This window comes from Saccopteryx leptura, chromosome 1 (genome assembly GCF_036850995.1).
Source record: "Saccopteryx leptura isolate mSacLep1 chromosome 1, mSacLep1_pri_phased_curated, whole genome shotgun sequence".
In the NCBI taxonomy this organism is placed as follows: domain Eukaryota; kingdom Metazoa; phylum Chordata; class Mammalia; order Chiroptera; family Emballonuridae; genus Saccopteryx; species Saccopteryx leptura.
This window is the reverse complement of record NC_089503.1, coordinates 96,886,294-96,911,565: the sequence shown is the minus strand read 5'-3', so window position 1 is coordinate 96,911,565 and position 25,272 is coordinate 96,886,294. Positions and strand designations below refer to the sequence as shown.

The following is a 25,272-nucleotide window of genomic DNA, read 5'->3' as shown; positions in this document are numbered from 1 at the left end:
AATTGTGATACCGCACAGACTGTGAAAACAGCATAGCTGTGAGGCTAGACAGCTCTGCTCTGCTCCTTACCAGTCTGCTCTACTGTGTTCTGGTCTATTCTGTTCTGTGCCAGTCTGTTCTGGCCTGCTCTGCTCTGCTCTGGCAAGACATCTCCAGTGTTACAGCTAACTACCATATTGTCTTCAGTGGAAAGGGAAAGTAGTAATCCCGGACACAGGGGAGCTGGCTAATATAAACTTATTCCTGATTGGTCTGTCCTTATGCAAATGAGGATTCCAAATCCTTGCAGTTTGGTTGGTCCAAGAGGCGCTTTCCTGATTGGTAAGAATAGAGCTGCTCTGATTGGTCAGTGATTGTGATATAGCTGCACAGCTCCAATTGGATGGGAAAGCCTCAGTCCCACTGGTTGAAATAGGATTCCAGGAATTCCTTTATAAGGATTGGCTTGGATCCCTAACACAGACTAGCAGTTTAATGCAAACTTCTCCATGAGGTGCAGTTTGTGTGGGAAGGCCCTATGTAGAAATGGCTGTTGGGCTGTTTTTTAAAATTTGACCCAGTTAGCCACCAGAAGGGAGCCCTTCTTAGTGTAGGTATCTTCTTTCCCAGGGTCCCCACAAGTTTACATTTGTGTATGGTGTGAGGTAAGAGTTGACGTTTGTGTGTCTGTGTTTTGACATGTTTCAGTATTGTTTGTAGAAAAGAGTATTCTTTCCCTGTTGAGTTAGTTACCTTGGCATCTATGTTAAAAAATCGTCTATCTATGCAATGGGTCCATTCTCTATTATGTTCTTTTGCTCAATACGCTTATCCTTATGATTTGATTACCTTAAATACAGTAGTATAAGTCTCCAACTTTATTCTTTTCCTAGAAGTTTTGACTCTTTTAGTTACCTTGTATTTCCATATGAATTTTTTGAGTCAGCATGTTAATTTCTGTTTAAAAAAGCATGCTGTGATTTTGAGTACAATTTTTTGAATCTCAATCAGTTTGGGGAGAAGCAACATCTCAATAGTGTGAGTCTTCTGATCCATGAAACTATCTCACACTCCATTTTTTGAGGTCCTCAGTTTCTCTCAAAAAATTCTACAGTTTTTAGCATATAGGTCTTGGAGGAGTTTTACTTCATCTCTATGTATTTCATGTGCTTTGAGGTTGACTGGTATTTACAATTAATTTTTAATTTGTTGCTGGCATATAGAAATACAATTGCTTTTTGTATATTGATCTTGTGTACTTTTTACCTTGCTAAACTTACTAGTTCTAGTTTTTTATGTAGATTCCTTTAGATTTTTTTTATATAAATGATCATGTTATCTGTGGTTAAAGACAGTTGTACTATTTTTTCTTTTCAGTCTATAAGCCTTTTATATTTATTGCCTTACTCCTCTGGCTAACATGTTAAATAGCATTTGTGAGAGAAGACATGTAGACATCATTGCTTTGTTCTCGATTTCAGGGGAAAGGCATTCAATCTATTACTATTAAGTATGATGTTATGGGAAAATTATCTTCTGTCCTAGTTTGTGAGAGATTTTATCATTAATAGGTATTGAATTTTGTAAAATACTGTTTCTGTCTCTATTGAGATGATTTTCCCCCCCAAAACTGGTGGCAATGATGAATTTAATTGAATTTTGACTGTTGAGCCAACATAAACTCCTGGGATAAAACCCCACTTAGTTATTTATTATTCTTTATAGATAGTGATGAAATCGGTTTGATAATAATTTGATGCAAATTTTACATCTGTGTTTGCAAGGGATTTGGGTTTTCATTTTCTTGTATGTCATTAACTAGTTTTGATATCCAGGAAATGTTGGTCTTAGAAAATGAGTTGGGAACTCCTCTTTGTTTTTATAAAGACTGTGTGTAGGATGTTATTATCTTGTTCTTTAAATGTTTGCAAGAATTCACCAGTGATGTCACCTGAGCCTGGAGTGGGTGGTGGTTTCCTGTTGTTGTTTGTTTTTATGTAAATGCTTTTAACCAATTGATGTCACTATCCAAGAGTACTGACTATTCTGACTTTTAGCATCATAGACTACTCAACAACTTTCTCATTTTGGAATAATTTTAGATATACAGAAAGTTACAAAAATAGTATAGAGAATATATTGTACACCTAGTTTTCCTCGTTACTAATATCTTACATTACTGTGGTATATCTGTCAAAACTAAGACATTGACATTGGTATTAACTAAACTACTTTAAATTTATTTGGATTTAACCAGGTTTTCCATTAATGGTCTCTTTCTGTTTTAGGATCCTATTCAAGATACTACATTGCATTTAGTTTTATGTTTTCCCAGTCTCTTCTGGTTTGTGGCAGTTTTTCAGTTTTAGTTTGTTTTTCATGACCTTGACAGCCTTGAGGAGTACTGGCCAGATATGTTTTAGACTATCCGGTAGTCGGAATTTGCTGCTGTTTCTCATTATTAGGGTTATTTTTGGAAAGAATACAACAAAGGCAAAGTGCCCCCTTCATTTCATCATATCAGAAGTATGTGATGTGTATGTGACATCCATGTGATATATTAACCTTGACCACTTGGCTAGGTAGTAATTAACAGGTTTCTCCCTTCTAAAGTTACTGTTTTTTGTTTTTCTTTCTATACTCTATCTTTTAGAACCAAGTGACTTAAGTCCCATCCACACTTAGGGGAGGAGGAAGTATCTACATATATGATTCGGAATTTTTCTATAAGGAAGATTTGTGTTTTCTTCTATTCAATTATTTATATCAGTATGGATTACTGTATACTTATTTTATACTTTGAGTTCTAATCAAGTACTATATTTGTTGCTCATATTTTTTCAACTTTGGCCACTGGAAAAGCTTTCAGGTTGGTACTTGCCTCATCCTTTTGTTTTTTGAGCACTTCTTTACTTTCTGGAACTATAAGATGCTTCAGACTCATCTCCTATTTTCTTCACTCTAGTTGTAGAGTAAGCCCTTTTCCAAGGAACTGTATGATTCCTTTTGTTGGGGAATTAGAAACCAAAATGGGTGTGCTCATTGTTATTGAGGTGCAATTACTTATATGCCTTCTCAAAGGATAGAACTAAGTAGTATGTGTGTGTAAACCCATGTATACCCCCATACCTATAATTGTTTCTGTATTCATTGGTATATATATTAAATTAAATATGAGGTCATACTGATGTCTCTGATTTTAATCCAGTAACACAGGTACCTTTCCTTGTTTATACATGACTTCACAATCTGACAGTGAGAAACCTTGCTCCAACCATGTAGTATCCATTTACCTATTTGTTCAACTCAAGTGTGCATGAGGAGCTATTTGAAAACTGTTAACTCATATACCCATGAGAGACAAATTTTCCAGCTATAGTATAGTGTTTATTTTTACCATTAGCTGTACATTTCTAGACAAAACATTGTTTTCCAAAGTTAGGTCAACTCCCTTGTCCCCCACTCCTTCAATGCAATTATGCCATAATTTGTAAGTTACAGTCCACATTTCATCTTGGAATCTTCCAACATTCTGGTTGGTGGTTTTTTGGTGGTTGTTTGGTCAGCATTTATTGAAGTTAAGTTCACTCTTTGTAATGTTCTGTGGGTTCTGACCTAAGAGTCAAAAACTGTATCCACCACCCTAACCCTAGTATCACTCAGAACAGATCCTGCTCTCTAAATGTTTACTTGTGTGTCCCGTTTGTAGGCAGCTACTCTCCCCTTTCCAGTTTCTAGTAACCCTAATCTGTTTTTTAATTTTGCATTTTCCAAAGTGTCATGAATAGAATAGTATGAAAATCTTTGTACTTTGCACCTGCCTTCTTTAACATAGCAAAGTGCATTTAAGATTTATCTATATTGTTGTGTGAATTGATAGTTTATTTTTTAAAAATTATTAAGTAGTGTTCCATTTTATGGATGAATCATAATTTCTTTATTCATTCCCCCATCGAAAGACATATTGGTTACTTCTAGTTTTTAGCATATGAGTAAAGCTGCTATAAACACCCAAGGGCAGGTTTCTGTGTGGACATAAATTTTCAGATCACTTGTAATAAATACCTAAAATGGCAATTTCTGGGTCATATGGTTGTATAAGTTATATCACTAGTTCTTCTCTTGTAAGTACTTATAAACCATTAATTCAGTAAATTAGTTTGTTAATATTGTCCAAGAAGAGCATTACACTCATTGGTTTCTAGTTTAGAAGAGTCTACTACAAAATCTACTCATCTGTCCTTTGGTTCTTTTTTTTTTAAAAACTACCTTTACCATTTTGTGACTCCTTGGAAGAAGATTCATCATAAATCACTAACTATGGTTCTGAGGTCCTGTGAATTTTCCCAGAACCCTGGGCTTTAGTTTATGTGAGTAAAATGATTATTGGGTTTTAACTTAAAATTAAATACAGTAAAATGTTTAGAGGCTTTTTTTTTTTTTTGTACTTTTTCTGAAGTTGGAAATGGAGAGGCAGTCAGACAGACTCCCACATGCGCCCGACCGGGATCCATCCGGCATGCCCACCAGGGGGCGATGCTCTGCCCATCTGGGGCGTTGCTATGTTGCAACCAGAGCCATTCTAGCGCCTGAGGCAGAGGCCATGGAGCCATCCTCAGTGCCCGGGCCAACTTTGCTCCAGTGGAGCCTTGGCTGCAGGAGGGGGAGAGAGAGACAGAGAGGAAGGAGAGAGGGAGGGGTGGAGAAGCAGATGGGCGCCTCTCCTGTGTGCCCTGGCCGGGAATCGAACCCAGGACTCCTGCACGCCAGACTGACGCTCTACCACTGAACCAACCAGCCAAGGCTAGAGGATATGTTTTATAAAGCAAAGAATATGGTTTTCATTATTACTGATATATTGATCCCAGAAATTACGTGTGTGCAAATTGTTGAGTTGGGTTGATGCTTCAGGATAGCAAAGTAGAGACTAAATGAGTCTTCATATGGCAGTGCATTTGTTAGAGAGTAGTGTTTGAAGCAAATTTCTATTTTAGCAAATCACAGGGCTTCGGGGGATCAGATTGAATGAGTATGACCCTCATTTTATTGTAAGTGGCAGGGATACTAGTTAACAGAGTGCCAGACATCAGAATGCCTGGGGCATAGTTAGCAATGAGGGAAGATTTACCAAAATCAAACACAAACTGACAGAATAGCATAAAGAAATTTCAATCCTCCCAGGCTCGGTCACAAATTTAATTAGGCTTATTGGGGCAGAAAATGTTTTTCCTCTTTCTTGTTTTAATCTGTTTCTCCATCCTCACCTCCCATCTCAGATTGTCTTCGAAAGGGTCACACTACCAACGAAAGGAGTCTTTTTTGGTAATTATCAATTAATTTGGTTTATTTGGCTTTAAGGAAAGGAGCAGTAGCAACAACAAAATATTAAGATATTTGGGGACCTCCATTTTTGGTAGAGATACTATATGTTTTTCTAAAATCATACTTTATTTAGGAAATTCTGACAAAAATTAATATTTTGTGGCTCTATAATTGGGTCTTTTAATTTTGTAGGAGCTGTTTGGCTTGCTCTTTTAGAAAATCGTCAGCTAAATCTTTGCTATATCATTTATTATTTTCACAGTGTAGTCTTCTTAGAGTAATGTACATGGATGCTGTTCTTTGCCTTTCCATTAACAGTGCAGTGTTGGGCTTCATTTAATGATGGTAGATGATTGGGGGGTGGGAGAAGAGGTGGGGTTTCTTCATGATATCCCTCTTGTGGTCAGCGGTATCATCAGACAACTGCCTTTCCAAAGATCTCAAATGTATATAGGAAAAGCCTAGGATCCTTAAGGAGTGGCGCTTTGGTGAGGATTTCATTCTCTTCTACTCCACGGAAAGGAACATTTTGTGAGCTGTTATTTCTTGGCTGATTTGTTTAGTGATGCAGGTAATTTGTAGCAGCCTTTGTTTTCTCCGTGGTGTGTGAAATGTAGCAAAATGGTAGAAAAATAGCTTCAGTGAAAGGGATGTACCTATTACAGAGGAATAGAATAAAAAAAGAAAAAGGTGTTTTTGCATTGTTTATTATTTTTACAAAGCTTTTAAGGTTTCTTCATGTTATAAAAAGCTTAATTTGACCTCAAGGAAGAAATTTGCTTGTTTTGAAAACGTATGCTTTAACTACTTAGCTTGAGAACAAAGGCTTTAATATCCAGTGTTGCAGGTATAGTTTTTATTCAGAAGGATAGGAAGCAGCACTCTTCTTCTGCCCTTTTAGAACTGAATTCAGTTAGCTTCTCTTTAATCTTAGCTAGCGACTTTGATTTATTATTCTGTTTTGATTTAATTATCTGAAGCTTCAGGATGGGTTTTTCCCCCCCCCTCTTTTATACTCAAGGGACATTGGATGGGATATTGGGGGTTGAGGGCAGGGATTAATCCTATTGTGGGGGAAGGGAATATTTTTACAAAGCAATGATCATGATTACTTTTTATTTGAAATTCAATTGGAATAGATAGTCAAATGGAAAAGGTGGTAGGTACGGCATCAAACCCTTTTATCTGTTTGAGTTCTTTTATTTTTTATTCATTTGTGGTTATTTTGCTTTTGTCAGCTAGAATAATGGTTGTAAATATGAAAAAGCTGCCAGATTATGTGATGGCATTGGAATTACATTCTATTTTTTAATTTTTTATTCATATATGTAAATACAGGACCAGAGGCATGACTATGAAAAGTAGACATGTTATAAAATGCTGTAGGCTTTTTTGTTTTCTTCCTAAGGTGTTTTTCATGGTGGAATTTATTTTCTTGTGGACAGAAAGACCCAGACCATAGTTTATGACACTGAAAAGTGTATAGTGCTACAGACTTCTCTGTTTAGAAAAGATAGATCAAAAATATTTTTAAGCATACTTTGAAGCTTTCAGTTAATTTGATTTTCTCCATCTTAGTGATGACTTACCATGTTTACAACATTTTGCAAGCAGGTTGACTGCTCAGAATATTGACAAATTAATGAATGCTTATTTAGCATTTACATAATATTTAGTACTTTAGATATATACGAGGTTTATAGTCTTAATTAGAGGATATGAAATACGACTATGACATACTATTTCTGGTGCTAGTATACAGTATTGGTTATATACTTATATACTAACAATGTAAAATCCATAAACTACTATATTTAATCTTAACAACTCAGTAACAAAATTATCACTATCCCTCTTTTAGAGATGATAAAATTTGTATTTCAACTGGTTAAGTAACTTACCGTAAGTAACAAAACCATGAAGTGAAGCCCAGCTAGTCAGACTTTAAAACTCTTGCCCGTTTCCATAATCACCAGGTTAAAACATTTTATCATAATTATTTGACATCACAAAGAGTGATGCCAATAAAATGAACAGGAGATAGGGATCCTAATCTCTGCCAAAAACTGAGTATTTTAACATCATCTGTAAAGTCTGAAGATTGGATTAGGTCAGTTCTAATATTACATGATTCTATTCAGAGTCACAGATTTTCATACATGGCTTATAGAAACAAGTGTCATTACTTTGAAGTTTTTATAATTATATTTAGTTTCCATTCCTGATTCTTCATATTCTGCTTTACTGTTTTTTCCTTTGGGGGGGGAGGTGTATGCCTATAAGGCATATCACCTACTACTGTATTACAGTATATACTTATTTATTAAGATCATTATCTGTTCTCTCTTCTCCATATATATCACAAGGACTTAGACGAGTGCCCGTATAGTATGTTCATGAATGATAACACTTGTACATTGGTAAAATATATAAATGACTTCATAACTTTTAATACTAAAAGATTCTTTGGGGTCTAAAATAATTCACTTTGCTGTTAAAATGATCCTTAAAGGAACTAATTAGTGTGAGAATCATGAAAGTCAGAAAACCTACCTAATAATTAAATCTAAGCAAGTAAACTTAAGTTTGCTAGAATTTCTTCATAAAAAATAATTGCTATTATAGAACTTGATAACTGTAGGTTTACCCAATATTCTATTTCAAAATTATTAAAGCATTATTAGCTGCTTTTTCCACATACAAAGAAAAACAGTAACAAAGTTATCCTCTGAAATGCTGTTTACAAGGAGTAGAAAATATTAAGCCCATTGAATCTTTTATTTAAAAGATAGTTAATGATGTTTGATAAAATGTTCACTGGTAGTTTTGGTTCATTTGAACATTACTTAGGCTTTTTGAGATTTTAGGAGCTTTATTGAGGTATAATTGGTATAGAATAAATTGGATATGTTTAAAATATGCAATTTGATAGATTTTGATACACACACACACAACTGGAAAGCTTTTGAATACAATCAAGATAATAAATATGAATATATCTGTTTCCTCAAAAGTTCCTTTTTGCCTTTTGTAATTCTTTCTCCCCAACTTTCTCCACCTATCCCCAGGTACTCACTGACACTGTCATTATAGATTAGCTTTAATTTTCTCACTTTTTGTCTTACAGAATTAAGACAAAATTACAGAATTTGTGTTTTCTTGAGTTTTATATAATTGGAATCTTACAATGTATGCTCTTCTTGACTTCTTTTATTCTGTATAATCATTTTAAGATTTGTCTTTGTATATATCAATAGTTCATACCTTTTATTGCTAGTGATATTTCAGTATATGGGTATGCCAACTTGTTCATTTATGTATTGATGGACATTTGTGTTGTTTCAGACTTTGGACTACTAAGTAAAAGCTTTCTTTGGACATACAAGTTTTTGTACAGGCATATGTTTTAATTTTACCTAAGAGGGGGTGGTTGAATCATGTGGTAGGATTGTATTTAAATTGCCTAACTTTTCTGAAGTGGCTGTTTTGTCTCACATTCCCTATCAGCAATATTCCAGTTACTTCACACTCTCACCAATACTTGGTATTGTTAGCCTTTTTAATTTTAGTCATTTTAGTGAGTGGGTATGAATGGCATATTATAGTTTTTATTTGCATTTCATCTAATGACTAGTAATGTTGAACATCTTTTCATGTGTTTATCATCCATGTGTCTTCTCTCATTCATTGCCTGTTTAAATCTTGTTTGTAATTACACTGTCCTTTTATTATTAAGTTGTAAGATTTCATTATATATTCTGGGTATGTCCTTTACTAGATAAGTTATTTGGAAGTATTTTATCCCAGTCTGAAACTTGTCCTTTCATTCTCTTAGTATTTTCTCTCTTTTTAATTAAAACAAATTTATTGAGCTTGTTTTACATTTTGAAGTTTAGAAGTTTTAACTTGAATTCCAATCTGTCATTTTTTTCTTTTATGGATTGTTCATTGGTATATCCAAGAAGTATTTGCCTAACAAATATTTTCTCCTAGGTTTACTTTTAGAAGTTTTAAGTTTACTTTTAGGCCTCTGATACATTTTAAAGTAATTTTTAAATGTATCATAGATTATAGATTATAATATGTATTTTTTTGCATATGGATATCTACATATCCTAGTACCATTTGTTAAAAAGACTGTTTTTTCTCCACTGAATTGCCTTTGTATCTTTGTCACAAATCAGTTGTCCATGTACATGAGGGTGGAGTCTCTAGTCTGTTCCCTTGTTCTTTTTGTCTGTCTTAACCCAGTTACCATACTGTCTTGCTAGTCCTCCAGCTTTGTTCTTCTTTTTTAAAGTTGTTGGCTCTTCTGTGTTCTTTGCATTTACATAGGATTTTTAGAATTAGTTTGTCCCTTTCTGGAAAAAGTCCTGTTAGGATTTTGTATAGAATTGCCATGAATCTATACATCACTTTATATATAAATGTTATGTTAACAATACTGAGTTTTGTAATCTATTGATATGAATATGACATATTGGTCCATTTATTTAGGTCTTAGTTTCGCTGAGCCATGTTTTCTAGTTTTCCGTTTTATAGGTCTTGTACATCTTTTGCCAGATTTAACCTAAGTGTTTAATATTTTAAAGCTATCACAAATGGTATTGTCTTTTCAGTTTCAATTTCTGACTGTTCATTTTTAGTACAAAATACAGAAATACAAGTCATTATTGATTTTTAATTCGTCAACCTTGTTAACTTATTAATTAGTTCTGGGAGCTCTTTTATTGATTTCTACATAGAGTTTTCTACATAGATCATCATGTAGTCAGTGAATAAAGACCATTTTGCTTCTCCAATCTGGATGCCTTTTATATATTTTTCTTGTCATACTGCACTGGCTAAAATAGTACAGTGTTGAGTGAAAGTGGTGAGTGGGGATACCCCTGTCCTGTTCCTGATCCTAGGGAAAGCTTTTGTTTTTTTACCACTAAATCTGATGTTAGCTATAGTTTTTTTTGTAGATGCCATTATTAGGTTAGACTTTTTTTTTTTCTTTTTTTTTTTTCTTCTGTATTTTTCTGAAGCCGGAAACGGGGAGAGACAGTCAGACAGACTCCCGCATGCGCCCGACCGGGATCCACCGGGCACGCCCACCAGGGGGGTGGCGCTCTGCCCACCAGGGGGCGATGCTCTGCCCATCCGGGGCGTCGCTTTGTTGTGACCAGAGCCACTCTAGCGCCTGGGGCAGAGGCCGAGGAGCCATCCCCAGCGCCCGGGCCATCTTTGTTCCAGTGGAGCCTCGGCTGCGGGAGGGGAAGGGAGAGATAGAGAGGAAGGAGAGGGGGAGGAGTGGAGAAGCAGATGGGCGCTTCTCCTGTGTGCCTTGGCCGGTAATCGAACCCAGGACTTCTGCACGCCAGGCCGACGCTCTACCACTGAGCCAACCGGCCAGGGCCTAGGTTAGACTTTTTATGAGTGTTTATTGCTATAAGAACTAGAAATATAATTGATAATACTACTATTCAAATTAAGTAAAAACTTTTAAACAGTCTAAAAGAGCACATATTTTTATTTATTTATTTTTATTTATTCATTTTAGAAAGGAGGGGGGGGAGAGAGAGAGAAAGAGAGAGAAGAGGGAGGAGCAGGAAGCATCAACTCCCATATGTGCCTTGACCAGGCAAGCCAGGGTTTTGAACCGGCAACCTTAGTGTTTCCAGGTTGACGCTTTATCCACTGCGCCACCACAGGTCAGGCAAGATCACATATTTTTAAAGAAAGGCCTTCAGAGTATTTTTCAGGATAATACTCTTTTTAACAGGTGAATTCTACCACTGTCAATTTTCTGGTATTGCAAAGGAAGTTATATTAAACATTTTTAGTATTTTCTTTGCTATGAAATTGTTGTGACATAAATTTGAATTTACATATATTATCAGAACATAGGAAGTAGACACTATATATATATAATACGAATTTTAATAAACTTTTTCATGGGTTTATAGGTGTTTTACTTTTATAAAAGTCAGTAATAATGAATAAAGTAATATTTAAGTATATTTCAGATTTAGTCTAACTCATATTTTACAGATGATGTTAAATGTTTTGCTGGGGAATTTTTGTCTACTTTCATGATTTCTGTTATCATGTTGATGTCATGTAAATCTGGATTTCCGGATCAGTTTCTTCTCTGAACTCAAGTCCTTAGTAGACACTTCTGTTATGGTGTGCTGCAGGTACCTTGACAAACATAAAATTGCTTTTGTCCCAAACCTGCTCTTGCATTTTTTTCCATGGCAAGTGACACCGATGTTTTATCATCTAAGCCAAAATCCTGAGAGTTCCATTTCTTTCTTTTTTAAGTATGCTGAAGGTTCAGTACTTACTTCTGTAATAATATTTTTGGTATTTATTCCTTTTTCATTGCCTTTGATGTTCTCAATTAGATCCTCATTATTTAAATAATATGTTATTAGAGTTTTCTAATTGGTTTCCCAGCCCTCAGTTTCATACCTTTCTTGTCTGTTTTCCATGCTGTTTGCAAGGTGATATTCAGTGTTCCTGCATTGTTTCCAGTGTGGGGTTCATTGGAGGAGGAATGTTATGGACCTCTTTTGCACATCTACCTCTAGACATTCCCTTATCCCAAAATATTCAATACCCATAAAAGCTGAAACCTGGGTGAAAAACCTTTCTGTCTACAGACCAAAGTTTGCATTCCTGTGTATGGTTTCTAGACCTCCATTGATGTCTTACCTCTTCAGACATCATTACTAATGCCCACGCAATCTCTGCTTCAGCATTACTTAGCTACTTGCATTTTTTCCCAAATACATCAGCGTACGATTCTTCCCTTGATTAGAATTTTTCCACTTGGCTCTTTTCCTTAGTTTAATTATTAATTCATGAACACTTTGAGAAACTGTGCCAGGTACTAGGTTTACTATGTAGTTATGGAGCTGTCTAATGATATGGACTACCGTTAAATACAAATAATAATAATGAGGCAAATGGTTAAAAAAGAGAACGTGGTAATTATGGGAGATAGTAACAGGAGGGACCTAATTTAGATGGAGAAACAGAAGTCAAGAAAGACCTTTCTAAGGTAGCACTTTTAAAGCAAAGACCTGAAGTATAGTAATTATGAGTTGGGTTAGTGGAAAGAGTGTTCTAGATAGCAAGAGCGGCATGCAGGATAGTCCCATTCTGGGGGAAGCATGCATGTGAAGTGCTGAAAGTAGGCCACTGGTGAGAGCATAGTGAGTAACTGAGATCAGAAAGGCAATAAAAACTATATTTTACATTTGGGCATGCATGTCATGTTTAGTGTTTGGATTCCCCCCCCCCCCCCCCAAATGCAGTGGTAATTCTACTGATAGAATTTAAGCAGGGGAAGGACACACTAAGATGTGTGTTTCAAAATTATGGTTGTTATATCGGAAAATGGATTGGAGGATGTGTGCAAGAGAAGTTGCAAGACCTAGTAAATTACTGTAATGGACTAAGCTTGAGACGAATCAGGTGGCTAGCTCTAAGCTGGAATTGGCAGAGGTCAGAAGTAGACAAATTTGAGATATAGTAGAGTGCAATGATGGATGTTAACTTCATGAAAATGGGGATTTTTTTTTTTTAATTTTATGTCTCAGCCTTTATAGCAGTGCCTGGTATATAATAAATGCTCAAAATTTTTGTTGGATGGACAGAGAGTTGGATGTTTTGGATGTGAGGCCTGAGGGAGAAGAAGGTGTTGACTAGGTTGAGAGGCAAAGTACAAATTTAGTTTTGGATTTATTGAATTTGAGATGCCAGTGGAATATCTCAGTGAATATGCCCAGATGGCAATTGGTTACAGCCCAGAAAATAGAGTAGTCCATATGTCCATATGTCCGTGTCTGATATTTGTTCTTTCATTAGATAAATATTTATTGAGCATCACTCTATGCTGAGCACTCTCCTGGGATTCAACAGTGAGCCAGGGATCCTGCCATCAAAGAGTTTATATTCAGGTTGGGGTTGGGCAGGTGACATATCAAATTATCATTTTTTAAAAAGCATTTATTTGTTGAGTATTATACAGAGAAGTACCATCTGAGGTATAGTGAGGGAACAAACTGAAGACAAAAGCACTATTGAGCTAACACTAATTGGTAGTGGATGGTAGTGGGGGATGGTGGCTTTTATTACAAGTACAGTTGACCCTTGACTATCATGGGTTAAAATTGTGCAGGTCCACTTATAGGCAGATTTTTTTTTTTTTTAGTAAATATACAGTTGACCCTGTGTATTCCCTGGATTCACATCCTTGGATTCAGTGATTGAATCAGTATTTTCAGTCCATAGTTGGAAATTCCTGGAGGTAGAGAGCTGACTGTCCTACATTGTTCTACACCATTTACTCCCTCCCTCCCTCCCTCCCTCCCTCCCTCCCTCCCTCCCTCCCTCCCTCCCTCTCTCCCTTTCTTCCTTCCCTTTCTTTTTAGAGAGACAGAGGAGCAGACAGATAGGGAGAGAGATGAGAAGCATCAATTCTTTGTTGCTGCACCTTAGCTGTTCATTGTTTTCTCAAACGTGCCTTGACTGGGGAGCTCCAGCCAAGCCAGAGACCTTGGGTTCAAGCCAGAGACCTTGGGCTTCAAGGCACTGACCTCGGGGTTTCAAACCTGGATCCTCAGCATCCCAGGCCAACACTCAATCCACTGTGCCACTGCCTGGTCTGGCTACACCATTTTATGTAAGGGACTTGAACATCTATGGAATTTGGTGTCTGTGGGGTTCTGGAACTAATTCCCAAAGGTCAAAAGTTATACTAGAGTTATACAGAGATGTTGATGCCTAACGCCTATGTTTACAGGTCAGCTGTATCTACTAGTTTCTGTATGTTAGTTAATTCAGTGCTTACCCTCAGTTATTTTAAGTTTCTACATTCCTGAGTATTTTATTTTGATTGTATTTTTCTTGGATGGATTGTCTTTGAATAGTTTTTTACCTCTCCAATGGCTTGTAGGTGCTTTATTTCATTTTTTTCTCTAAACATTCTTTATGGCTCTATTTCCAGTGTGCATAAAAACTTGAAATTTTAGTAATTGTCTCACATTGAGTCATATCTTCTGGCATGTGGACTCTTATTATGGAGAAACCTTGAGGTTGATTTAATCTTTCCCACCTATACATGAGAATTGTTTTGTCTGGGTGCTTATATAGCTTTTTATTTTAAACTCTTAAATTTTTATAATTTTAACAGTGTATATGTTGGTGTTGATTATTTTGTATCTGTTTTTATAGGGTACAGTGTGCTCTTTCTGTCTTTAGATTCAAATTATTCTGTATTTTTCATAACTCTTTCTAGCATTTTAAAAATACTCTTTATTCCTGTAAAGCATAATGATTAAGGACAAGGCTCTGGAACTGTAAGGTCTGGGTTTACGTCTTCAGCTTCTCTTCTTATTGCCTGACCTTGGTTAAGTTCATTAATCTTTCTGTGCCTTAGTGTTTCATCTATAAAGCAGGGATAATAATATACTGCTCACAAAAATTAGGGGATATTTCAAAGCGAATAGGAAGCGATAAAATATCCCCTAATTTTTGTGAGAAGTATAGTATATATATACTAAGAATTCAATTAGTTAATATATTTAATGCAGTTACAACAGTTACTGGCATACATTACATGCACAGTAAGTATTAACTGTTAACTGTTCCATTTTTCTGTTACTCGCTGTATGTTTCTGTCAATGTTCAAAAGGCTGTTGCTCACAGAAAAGTTCTTGAAGCCACAGAGTTCTCTTTGTTGTGTTCTGGTGACATTTGTTCTGTCTTCCTATCATTATCTCTACTATACCTCTGGCAGTACCCTAAACATAAGAAAGCATCAGCATTTTTTTTTCTTTAATTTTATTTCCTTCTGCTGTTCTGGGTCTCTGCAGAGTCCCCTACTTCCTTATTTTATCCATTCATTTGGATATTGCCTTTCTAATGAAAGGATAATTAGATCTGCAATTCATATCTGTGATCCTTATATTTAGGGAAATATCTGTTCAAGTCTATCAAGTCTTCATTGGTATGTTGGGTCCCAGAATTTAACAAATCTAGCAAGTATATTTTGTAGTTAGTGTGTTAAGGTTGTAATCATGTCCTTCTTTCATGGAAGTTGAATTTTTTTTTTCAATTAGTGTTGAGGAAGGCTAGTAGAATAAAACTGCTTTTGTCTTCTTTCTTTTATCTTTTCCTGGAATTTAATGCATATTTTTTGAAGAATGAATGATTTATGAGAATGTTGACATGAAGAACACATTCAGGTGGCAATCTTTAGGTGTAACTGGCAAGTCACCCATATAGCAAATATATAGATATTAACTGAATTCACTGAGCTTTGGGATTTGGAGAGAGAGATTCTGTAGAATTGCAAGTTCTTTTATAACCAAGTTTATATTGGCTTATCTTTGCCTAAAACTATATAAAGGGTCTGAATAACTTTCTAGCTAAATATTTTGCAGTTGTACCAAATCTAGTTTTCTGAGTCCCATGTGAAAACTTTAAGCTAACTGTAAAAACTATGCGCAGGGAAGATGATGTTTTTAAGGCAGTAATCTAGAGGCTGAGAGCAGAGGCTCTACTTAGACTGTGTTATACTGGGAGGGTTTGAATCAAAGGTTTTTCATCTAGTTATATAACTGGTGTAAGTTACTTCTTTGAACCTCACATTTCTCTCCTCTCTCTAAAATTAATAAACAAAAAGCTTTAAAAATATTGGTGTTTAAAGCCTGATCTGTGGTGGTACAGTGCATGGGATGAAAACCTGGAATGCTGAGGTCACCTATTGGAAACCCCAGGCTTGCCTGGTCAAGGCATATAGAAGAAGCAAGGTTGATACTTCCTGCTTCCTTCCACCCCTACCACTTTTCTCTAAAACCAGTAAATAAAATATTTATAAAACTGAGAAGCTAAAATATTATATGTTTAAAAATTATTGTTAAAATTAAATTAACTATATATGTATATATAAAATATTCAATACAGAGACTGGCAATGGTAAGTAAACAAGTAAAACTACTCAAATAACCTTTATCTATTATTATCATGACTTTAATTGTTAATCATTGTTGTCATGGATAATGGAGGACATATATTTGGATCAATCTGCCTAGCATCATTTTTGACTACTAAATGTAACTCAAAGTATTGAGTATTCCTCAGCCATTCTTCCTAAATGAGTATTTTTCAGGACTCCAACACCAGGAAATATGGAACAGCTTACTGTGTCATTCTTTACCTCTCTAATTTATGCTGATTTTTAGCCAGTTTACCTCCTCTTTATATACAAGTTCATCAGAATTAACTTTTTTCAGAAGAATTCAGAAACCTTTGTTCTCATGATGAGCCCATTTAAATTTGGGTTTGAAAACTGATAGAAAGCAGAGTTGGGTTCCCTTTATGAGTAATGTGGGCACACACGTACACACACAAATGCACACACATACACTCCAAGGTAGAATTTGTTTCAGGAACTACGTAGTTTTATCTATAGGGTCTTCCTGCCCTTAGCCAATAGAACAGTACAAAGGCCACATTGAGTATAATTGCTGGAGAAGACCGTTTTTTCCTTCTCTGGCCTGTATGTAAATGCTGTTCTGCTTCTGTGAAAAAATCCTGACATCAGCCCTTGAAAATCCAAATACTTGTGTTAGGGTAGGGCTGAAGCACTTGCCTGGGCAGAGATTAAATGGCTGAACTATAGTTCTAAGTTGCCTCTCAGTCATGTTATGCTTAAAAAAATCTACAAGTTTCAGACATTATCTGGAGAAGTTAGGATAGAAAGAACAATTTAATAGCCTTCCCTTCCATTCTTTGCTAGTTTATCTTTTTTACTTTCATTTTTTCCTAAATAAAATATAAACTCAAGATAATGTGGAATTCATGCTTGGTGAGGATAGAATAATATATCAGCATTATAAACTTTTATAGTGTTCTCCACATATTAGGTACGCCATAAGTAGTTGATGTTAAGTGTAAACATAGAATGAATTTAACTTTCTTAGTATTTAAATCTATGGAATATAAAGGTTTATTTATTCATCAGAGTGCCCCTTTAAGACATAAATCATGTCATGACTTAAAACCTGCTAGTGGTGTTTCGTTGTATTTTGAATAAAACCCAAATTTGTTTACATGGCTAACATTTTTAAATTCTCTGGCTGCTATACATCTGTTGCTCCTTTCGGCAGTACTCTTTTGGTCATTCTCTATGCTCAAGTACAGTAAACTGTATTTTTCAAACACACTAAGCTTCTCCCTTATGACCTTTGTACTATCTGTTCCCTTGTTTATAATGCTTTTCATGGCTGGCTCCTTTACCTCATTTAGGTGTCAGATCTAAGGCCTTAGGGATCTTTGAACAAACTAAATTCACTCATTTAGTCACAGTCGCACACATCTCTGTTATTTTTCTCATAGCACTTATCTCTATCTGCTCTATCTGAAATTATTTGGTACAACTATTTGTTTGTTTAGTCTGTCTTGTAGAATGTAAGCTTCTTGAGAGCTGAGGCCTTATTTGTTCAGTGAGGTAATTTTCAGTGTCTAGAACAGTGCTTGGCACAGCTAGCTTGCTGTTTGTGTAACCCTGTGCATTTGGCTGTCTGTAACAGGAAACCTAAGACAAATTGACAAGCAGTAACGACATTTACTGGCTCACATAAAAAAGTCTAAAGGTAGGAGATTCTTGACTTAATGGTTTAACTATCAAAGGCACAGGTTCGTTCCATTTTCCTACTCTTTGCCATCAGTATCAGCTTCATCTTACACTGGTTCTAAGGATTGATGCTAAGTAGCAGTCAGGACTACTTCCTCATTTACATCTAGTGGGAGAGATGGAAAGAAGTTCTTTTTGTTCTCTTAAGAGTAAGAAACACTTTCACAGATGCTTCCAGTAAATTTTGTTCCATTCTCATTGTCTTTTTCTGTAACAATCATTTACTCAAGAATGGAATTAGCATTGGCCAAAATAGCCCATCTCTGTTGCTGCATATGGGGTCAGCTTCCCCTGAGTCGGCTGAGCTCTGAGGAAAGTAGTAGGTAACTGAATAAAGTTGGGGTTTTCTTAGAAGGGTGTGGTTTCTGGAATGAGAAGTTCTTATATCCTCTAACCTCTATAATTTGAAAGAAAATATTTTTGAATTAATGAATTCATTTAGCAAACATGAATTGTGAAGTATATCTCAGCACTATACTGGTTAATTAGAATACACAATCAGAACATAGTACTTACCTTCAGATAATATGGGTTTTTTTTAATTGAATTTTATCGGGGTGACACTGGTTAATGTAATTATACATGTTTCAGATGCCCAATTCCGTAACACATCAATGTACACCAAATTATTTGTTCACTACCCAAGTCAAGTCTTTGTCCATCACCATTTAATCCCCTATATCCCCCCACCCCCCAATCCCAGGCACTGTTGTCCATTTCCGTGAGGTTTATTTATTTATTTATTTTTGGTCCTATTTTGCTATATACCTCAACCTTTAATAGGATATTAAAATTGTTTTAAAAATCAGTTGATTAAAATAATTCAATCTAAAAAGGCATTAAAAGTGAAAATGGGAAACAAAGACCAGATGAGACAAATAAAAAGCAAATAGCAAGATGACAGACATAACCCCTATTCATATCAGTAATCACATTAAAGGTAAAGGGTCTAAATATGCCAGTTAAAGGGCAGATATTATCAGATTGGATAAAACAGCAAAGCCCAACTATATGCTACCTTCAAGAGACATGCCTTAAAAATAAAAACACATAGTTTAAAAGTAAAAGGATGGAAAAAGATAGGCCATACTAACAATCAAAGGAAAGCTAAGTGACTACATTACAAAGTAATACCAGGGATAAAGAAAAATCATTTTATAGTGAGAAAGGGCTTAATTTAGAAAGAACACATAGGCCCTGGCCTGTGGCTCATTGGATGGAGTGTCGGCCCTGTGTATGGGCATTATGAGTTCGATCTCGGGTCAGGGCACACAGCAGAAGTGACCATCTTCTTCTCTCCCCCTCCCACTCTTCCTTCTCTCTCTCTTCTACACTCACAGCCAGTCATCCAGTTGGTTTGAGTGTGGCCCTAAATGCTGAGGATAGCTCAGTTGATTGGAACATTGGCCCCGGATGGGGTTGCTGGGTGGATTCTGGTTGGTGCACATGTCTCACTATCTCCTCCTCTGACTTAAAAAAGAAAAAAGAACATGTAGCGATTCTAAATTTTTATGCATCTATCTAGTAACATAGTTTCAAAATTCATGAAACAAAAACTGACATAACTGCAGGAATAAATAGACAAATGCACAATCATCAGTGGTTATAGTATCCCTTGATAATTGAAAGTAGATAGAAAATCATCAAGGATATATGTAGAATATTTAACAACTGTCCAATTCGATCAAATTGCATTTATAGATTATTCTAACCAACAACACAATAAGCCTTTTTTTGATAGTGCACATGAAATATTTACTAAGATAGAACATTCTGGGCCATAAAATAAGTTTTAATAAATTAAAAAGTTTAGTCATACTTAAAACTAAATTTAATTATGTTCTCTGACCACAATGGAATTAAATTAGAAGTCAATAAAAGCAAAATCTCTGGAAAATCCCCAAATATTTGGCAATTAAATAACATAATTCTAAATAATCCATAGATCAAAGTAGAAATCATAAAGGAAATAGGAAATTATTTTGTGCCAAATGAAAATGAAAACTTAATATATCAGAATTCATTTGATGCCACTGAAACGTTATTTAGAAAGTTCTAGCACTAAACACTCATTAGAAAAAGAGAAAGAAGATCTAAAATCAATGACATCAACTTAAAAGAGAAGATAAACATTACCAGACTCAGGAATGAAAGAGATGATATCACAACACTTATAATTATTAAGAGAATAATAAGATAATATTGTGAATAGCTTTATGCCTATAAATTTAACAGTTTAGATTGAAATATGGAGTTCTATAAATTCTAACAATATATTGATATAAATATATAAGTATATATAACTATATATTATGTATATAAATAAGAACATTTGTATATTTATTTGTGTGTATATTTACATATGTATTCATAAACATAAAAAGAACACTACATCATTGTTAAGTGCCGTTTCTCCCAGGAGTAAAAATTTCATGGGAGCTAAATTTGGCATTATCAGAAAGGTGAGTTTAGCTAGGAGGGAAGATGAATAAACCCTGTGGTACTGGATTAGAATCAGAGACTTCACTATAAACTCATGTTTAGCTTAACATATATATACACAGGGATAGATATAGAAACAATTAGAGATGTATGTAAATTTCCAAGCTGATAGGGCTTACAGACAGTGATAGGGCCTAGTAATAATAGCAAGCTCACCCAGCACCATGATCTTTGTTTCTAAATACCATTCTGCAGTAAAATGTCTCCTTGGAAAAATGATTTATGCTAGGGCTGGAGTAGGGAATATACAAGATGAGCTAGAGCACCTTATAGGCCCAGAAACAAGAAAGGACTCAAAAACTAAAGGATAAGGGTGTTAAGTGAACACGGTGCTAATCTGAAAGAACTCTCAGTGCTTAAGCTGGAACAATTAGAGCAAGAAAATAATATAGTATTGGATTATAACTCAAGGTATAAAATAAATATACATGAGTTCATACTGATATAAATGATGGTGTAATAAATAAGTGGAGAAGACACAAATCCTCCTTACAGAAAAATTCCAAAGCATATGTGTCAATTCTTCCTCCTCCATGTGGTGGAGGTTAATCTTTCCAGATCCTAGTATGGGTTGGATTTAGTTGCTGACTTCTAAAATGTAGTATGGAAAGAGAAAAAAAATAACTTTATAGGGAGAAGTCTGGCAAACACTACCTTAACCAAATGACTAAGGTTAACATTACTAGTGAAGAGTTATGTTGATGTTGTATACCTCCTTATTATTGATGAGAGGGCACATTGTATATATATACATACATACATATACATATATTCAAGGAGGGGCAAAAGTAGGTTTACAGTTGTATATATGCAAAACAGTTTATTCTTGTATAATTTATTGGTTACTATATTTGCCATATGGACAACTGTTTCCTTGTATTGTGAGTTTGGGGGAAATCCTTGTCTGTTTAGCTTTGTAGTATAGATAGGCTGTGATTCAAGTTTTGTATTCAGGAGATGAATGCATAACATACTCTGGTAAGCAGATCATTAATAAATAAACTGTGATTTGGGAGTTTTTATAGTTTTGTTTTTCCTTCTCCTATGAGTTTAGAAATAAAAGACTATCCCTGTAATTATGTTGGTACTTGATAGAAATATTCTCAAATTCAGATTAATGCTGGAGCTTATCTCAGTGACACCTCAATGCAAAAGGTGAAAGTTACCTAAGACTTTATACTTTTTCAGAAGTGTGATTGTATCTTTTGGCAAATTTGCAGAAAGCAGTGTGTCCTAACAAACTTTGTGCAATTCTTATTTTAATTTACAACATTTGAACATTTAATTACAATGTGGTTTATGTAAAAATTTTTTGGAAAATATATTCATCCCAGATTAAGAGGACTTTTATCCCCTCTCATTTTTATTATTTCACATACGTATTCTATAACAGATATTTGAAACAAGGTCAAGCGTTCAATCCCTATCAAATTAAAAACATGTGTGATCCCTATTTTATATATGCTGAATTTATATTATAGAGTCCAGTTTATTGCTTATATTTGTTTAATGATGTTACTATCTTATATAAACATGGATTTGATGGTTTGAATGGTATTCAGGGGGATGAGAATACTTTAGTTTGAGAGTCAATTTTTTCTGTGACAGTTCTCTGCTTGGTTTTTGGAAGTGAATAGTTGAAAGTCTAAAAAGACACTGGGATTGTGTACTTGAAACCTGTATAATTTTGTTAATCAGCGTTGTCCCAATAAATTCAATTAAAAATAAATAAAATCTAAAATGATACTGTATAATTTAATGATGGCCTCAAAGGAAGTTATTTTTAGAAACTGTATAGGATATATTAAAAAAAGTGATAATGTCCCAGTTTGTCAAGTTGGAAATAAAAGCCTTTGATAAATTGTTATTTTTATTGTGAACTACTTTTCTCAGTTCAGAAATAACCAATATTCAATTTATAATAGCTCTGGCAGAGGAGCCTGACCAGGGGTGGTGCAGTTGACTTGGGACACTGAGGCTCCAGGTTCAAAATTCCAAAGTCCCTGGCCTGAGCATTGATTGGCTCTTTTGGCTTGAGCACAGGATTGCTGGCTTGAGCATGGGATCATCAACATGATCCCAAGGTCACTGGCTTGGGAAAGGGGTTACTGGTTGGACTTGAGCCCCTTGTTCAAGACACGTATGAGAAGCACTCAGTAAACAACTAAAGTGAACCAAGTATAAGTTGATGCTTCTCATCTCCTCCTTCCCCTTCTCTTTCTCCTTTTCTGTCTCTCTCTCTAAATATTTATATATTCTCTTTGCCTTGGTTTTTTGTTTGTTCGTTTGTTTTTAACTTGTAAAATGGAAATAATATCTTCATGGTTATTTTTTTAGGATTAAATATGATAATATATGTAAACATCTGGTAAGCCCTCAATAAATTTAGCTGTTGCTATTTTTATTTGGATTTTTCAAAAGGGAACCCATACTCAGAGACAGTTGATGGTCAGTACACCTGCAATTTAAGATTTAACAAAGTATTTAAGGTATTAAAAATGGTATCCAGCTTCTTATTTCACCTATTTGTTGAATTGTTTTGGGAAAGTTAGCATAAAATTTAAATCCTTTATTCTGGTTTAGTAGAATGCAATAAATTTAATGACTGTCTTACAACTGAAATAATTACCTTTATCCTTTTTTTTTTTTTTTAACTTTGTTTCAGGTTTCCCCTCAAAAAACCTGTAAGGTAAGTTGTTTAGTTTCACTCTATACATTTAGGTTAAATTTTATCTGGAAGCCTTCCTTTGAAATTATGATAGGTTTTTTGTGGTGTTTGAAAATGTAGATTTTATTTTAAAATTTCAAAATGTTTTACAAATTTAAAATGTAACGGGTGTTTCTATTTTTTCTGAAAGATGACTTTTTAAATATATTTTTAATGTTTTTAATATATACATTTTAAAAGTTTGCTCAAATCGATATTTAATGTCACTCCTGATGAAGAGATTTAATTTTTTTTTTTTCATTTTTCTGAAGCTGGAAACAGGGAGAGACAGTCAGACAGACTCCCGCATGCGCCCGACCGGGATCCACTCGGCACACCCACCATGGGGCGACGCTCTGCCCACCAGGGGGCGATGCTCTGCCCATCCTGGGCATCGCCATGTTGCGACCAGAGCCACTCTAGCGCCTGAAGCAGAGGCCACAGAGCCATCCCCAGCGCCCAGGCCATCTTTGCTCCAGTGGAGCCTTGGCTGCGGGAGGGGAAGAGAGAGACAGAGAGGAAAGCACGGCGGAGGTGTGGAGAAGCAAATGGGCGCTTCTCCTGTGTGCCCTGGCCGGGAATCGAACCCGGGTCCTCCGCACGCTAGGCCGACGCTCTACCGCTGAGCCAACTGGCCAGGGCCGAGATTTAATTTTAAAATCTATTGTGACTGATTTTAATTGTGAATAGCTCTGGGAGTATAAATGGATTACCAGTTTTTGATGTCTTTCATCATCTGGGTAGCTGTAACTGCCTTTAGTAAATGAACTTTGGCAAACTGGATCAGTCTTAATTACTTTAAGACAGTAAGGAAAAAATCCAGAACGTTCAAATGTCTGTATCTATATCCATATCTCCATATTTATTAATTTCCAGAGATTAAATGCTTCTTTTTCAACACTTGTTCTTCAACATCTGTCTGTCATATTGTCATAAATATTATTTAAAATGTCAGTAGTGTGTCATTCCTAATTATTAATAGTATATTTATCATTTTTAGTGACACCATAATCTAGTATACTGATGCTAATCTTGGCATTTCAATTAATTAGTAGTGTATGTATTATAGTTATGTATTATAGTTATAGGTCTTATTTACTGCCTAGCCATTATCTTATCAGTGAATTTGGTAGGCCATATAAAAAGTAATAATTCTAGTGTTATCTGGGCTTGGCTAAGAGTCCTGTGTTAGAACTATAGGCAGACTTTAAGTGAGGCTTCCCCGAGATTATTTTTTTCCAACTGCTGTCATCAGTGCTATATTTACATAGTGATTTTGAACTTGACCATGTTATATGTAGGTTTGAGAAATGTGTTAAATTACTTGTAGGCATGTTTTTTTTTACCTATTAAATGAAAATAATAATGATCAGCCTTTGAAAACCACTAAAAGAATTTAAGCAGTTATTTCTAAGAATAAAACAGACTTTATTACTGAATACTACTTTTATAATTTTAAACACTTTTTATAACCGAGACTGAATTTTAAAACTTTTTAAAAATATAAATTAGAGTGGTTTATGAGACTAAGGTAAATGCTTTCTTGGTTTCTCTTTGTAAGACATATGAGATATTTAAATAGAGCTTTTTATTCTAATCACTTTTTTGTAGTAAATATTTGATTGCTTTGATTTAATTTAGGCATGGAAGTATTTTGAATCGAGAGTCAACAACAGATAAGAAGCAGAAAGTTGAACGCAGTGCATCACATGATTTTGACCCCACAGGTAAAACACTTTTTTTCTTCTAAAGAATATTGAGAGAAGTAAACCTCAGAATACTATAGCTTAAGCTCCTTACCTACCTAAAACACCTGTTTCAGAGTAGGACTTCTGTTTAGAACTCTCCTTCCTCTATAATTATGTAATATAAAACCTTTGCATTCAGAAGAAATACTAACATTTTTAACTTTCAATACTATGGATTCCACTATGGGAGCATCACTGTAGAGTGTATTATTTTGAATATAGTGATGATAACAGAAATAGTTTTTATATCATAATTGGGTAATAAGACCAAGCAAGGACGCAAGGACTTAGTTTAAGATAAATCATGGGTCTAAACCAG

General features: G+C 35.1%; 1 protein-coding gene across 4 annotated transcripts in view; it reads left to right on the top strand.

The window, feature by feature from the left end:
• The window catches only part of ARHGEF12 (Rho guanine nucleotide exchange factor 12), a 162,261-nt gene that overhangs the window by 41,054 nt on the left and 95,935 nt on the right, over positions 1-25,272 (top strand). For all 4 annotated transcript variants that reach the window (XM_066371665.1, XM_066371664.1, XM_066371666.1 and 1 more), the window contains exons 2-3: positions 23,164-23,187; positions 24,847-24,932. In XM_066371665.1, coding sequence (XP_066227762.1) covers positions 23,164-23,187; positions 24,847-24,932 — 110 coding nt within the window. The remainder of the gene's footprint in view (positions 1-23,163; positions 23,188-24,846; positions 24,933-25,272) is intronic.